Source organism: Sitophilus oryzae, unplaced genomic scaffold (genome assembly GCF_002938485.1).
Source record: "Sitophilus oryzae breed Bouriz unplaced genomic scaffold, Soryzae_2.0 scaffold_1175_pilon_pilon, whole genome shotgun sequence".
Lineage (NCBI taxonomy): Eukaryota > Metazoa > Arthropoda > Insecta > Coleoptera > Curculionidae > Sitophilus > Sitophilus oryzae.
Genome location: NW_022145810.1, coordinates 278,927 through 281,982, shown reverse-complemented (window position 1 = coordinate 281,982; position 3,056 = coordinate 278,927). Strand labels below are relative to the sequence as shown.

At 37.0% G+C, this 3,056-nt stretch overlaps 1 protein-coding gene across 1 annotated transcript; it reads left to right on the top strand.

The window, feature by feature from the left end:
- Positions 1–631: 631 nt before the first annotated feature.
- Positions 632–2,822, top strand: LOC115889287 (centrosomal protein of 78 kDa). Its single transcript, XM_030909236.1, has one exon. The coding sequence runs from the start codon at positions 761–763 to the stop codon at positions 2,609–2,611; it is 1,851 nt and encodes a 616-aa protein (XP_030765096.1). The 5' UTR covers positions 632–760; the 3' UTR covers positions 2,612–2,822.
- The last annotated feature ends 234 nt before the right edge of the window (positions 2,823–3,056 follow it).

Sequence of the window (3,056 nt, the reverse complement as noted above, 5' to 3'; positions counted from 1 at the left end):
TTGTTGTACTTTTGTTGGCAGAGTATTTTTGTTGTTATCTAACCCAGTACAAGAATACACAAGTTCCGGCGACATTCTCCATTACAGCGAAGTTTATATTTGTCCTTTTCCGAGACAACCTTCTGGTAGGAATCACACTTAAACTCAGCCATTTAGATAGTAGCAATGAAACGATTTTAAATAAAAGTCAGTGACAGCGGAACGGAAAAGAGATTAGGAAAATAAACCGAATTTTAAATTATGCCTTTATTTTCGAGAAAGTTTAGTCAAAACATAAGGAATATTTTCTTGATGTTTGACAATCAAAATCTTAAAAAATAAAGAAGTTATCTAAAAATGTGCTACAATACGGATATAGTATAACCAATTATATTTAATTTTCTTCATTTGTGTAAAAATATTTAGTCATTTTTACATAAAACGTTAAATGCCGAACCCTTATTTTCCTACTTTTTCAGACTAGTGCAATGGGCTCTTAAGTTATACACGATAAAAAGATATATTGATAAATCAAACGTTTCAGTAAAAGATTTTAAATTTGACAAACAATAACTAACCACAAAAAAGCTTTTATTACCTGTTGTAATTATTATCTGTTAAACTTTTACCTTAAACTTATGCGCACGTCATCCATCAAAATCGGAAAGCAAAACGAAACGTCAATTTATTTCTTGTTTGTCAAATTTCACAAAAAATCACGTTAATGTTATTCGTTTGCAACTAAACGGCCATCACAAGTTCCTCATAGTCCAGTCAATCGATGGAAAAGCCCAAATCGTCGGTCGTAAAATCGAATAATCCAAAGCCAGTGAGTGTTTTCTACGTTTGGTACGCCGAACTGTGTCGTCGTCTCAACATCAACCCTTCGACTTGTGTGAAGCCGGCCAAACCGAAATGCCAAACGGTGCTCGATTTCGTAGCGGACCGTTTGAAAGTGGAAGATTGGAACCCGGTGCTAAACGCATTGCGCCAAGACACGAGTTTGCACGTTATAGCCGTACGCAGCAAAATAGGTAACTGTCAATTTTTGCACGACGTCGACACGGAGGAAAAGGCCAGAAACGTCAAACGGAAATACGGCAGCATTTGGACGGCCTACATCCTACGGCAAGTACTAAAATCCCTTTCCTACACTTTAAGAAGCACCCAAGTCTTAACTTATCTCGAACTAGAAGGTCTGCCTCTGTTCATGCAGTACCTAGAACCCCTCATGCAAGCTTTGAAGAAAAACAAAACGCTAAAATCGCTCTCGTTTTCGAACTGCTTGATTCAAGACATCGGCTGTCAAATGGTATGCTCCTATCTGCGATTCACTCCCAATATAGAGATACTTAACTTATCTGGATGCAATCTTTCACCTGTCAGCGGTGAGCACCTGGCGAAGTTAATCAAGTACCAGCAAATCAACAGGTACTGCGAGAGCTGGCACAATTCCTTGAGGTACGAGAATCCAGATGCAGGAAAAATGAGAGGTATAAAACGAATAACCATCAACTGTAACACGTTCTTTGGTGACGCCGGTCTAAGTTTTATTCTCAACGAGCTTGAGGATGACTTATGGGTGAAAGCTCTGGATATGCAACGATGTGGATTCACCGAAAACCTCGCTTCTAGGATTATAGACGTGGTAGAATACAATAAAACCCTGGAAATAGTAGACTTACGAAGAAATGAACTGCTAACTCTATCGACCATTGAAAAAGTTCTTCATGCTTTGCAGCAACGTCAACGTTTCGGCATGCAGAGCGAATTCCAGTGGTGCGCCACAGCAGTAAGCTTAACGTGGTCCTCCATTTATTCTTCGGCTTCAAAGAGTTCCCTCGCGCCTACGTTGAAGAGCGTTCACAAAACCAGGTCAGCACCGATGAAGAGTTCCAGCTCGAAGGCCAGCGCTGTCACTTGGGATCCAACTGTTCGAAAAACCAGGACTTTGGAATCGGTAAATAAAAGCGTGACGAAATTTGCAAGTTTGCAGGACACGAAAAAGCAAGTCTTGGAGTTGAACGATAAACTTCAAAAGGAGATACAGAAAAGGAAGGAAATTGAAAAGAAAAACGAAGAGTTACAGTGTCAGTTGAAACATATAAAAACAAATTCGTATATTTCTTCGAAAGATAGTTCGAAGCAAATCGGGCCAAAGGATGAGAAAAAAACTATCAAGGTAAATGGGATAAATGGTATTAAGAAACCTTTTGTTCCAAACGGATTGCACGTGAAGAAAGTTGAAATACGTAACAACGTAGTCAAAGAACCTAATAATCCTCCTCCGTTAGTGATGAGAAGGAAAGAAGGTAAAAAAACTCTAAAAAAGGAATGTCCAGCAAACGGGATAGTTAAAAACGGACTACGCAAAAACGGAATAATAAATGGATTTAAAAATCAAGTTCCGAACGGATACAACAACCAAGGTAGTCACTTGTACAACATTCTGGAGAAAATCCTTAGCACTGGAAAACCGCTAGAAGAAAACATCGAATGCGAAATGATGAATTACCTGAATAACAATAATCTAAAGGATGAAGACAAAGCCACGTCCAAAAACCACTCGATTTCGACCAGCCAGGTATCGTTATACCAGTATATGGAAGAACTGAAAACGGACAATACCTAGTAGAGCTGCTCCCCATCGATCTACACTAATAAATTAAATTTAAGAACATAAAGGTGACTTTCATTTCAAACAAACGAAGGATATAGATTTCAATTAGCGTGTGATTTTTTTCGTAATTTTTAAACTGAATTTGTCCCCTCGATTAATGTAAGGTACTGTAAAAAAGGCAGCTGTCAAAATTTGATGTTAATAAAATTAAATATGACTAGGAGTTCTGTTTTATTTAGCCATAAAATGATTGAGTAGAGTTTGTAGAGTCTTTTTCTTTATTTATGATTATTTAAAATTTCAATAATCTAAAGAATGTAGAAAATATGTTTATAAAAATTACAAAACCGTCTTTCAACACATTTTCGAATTGAAACACAATGTATACCTGTCATATTTTAAGTTATATTTTTCGATTTTATAAACCTTATGTTATAGTATTTTTTTTTCCTAGTTA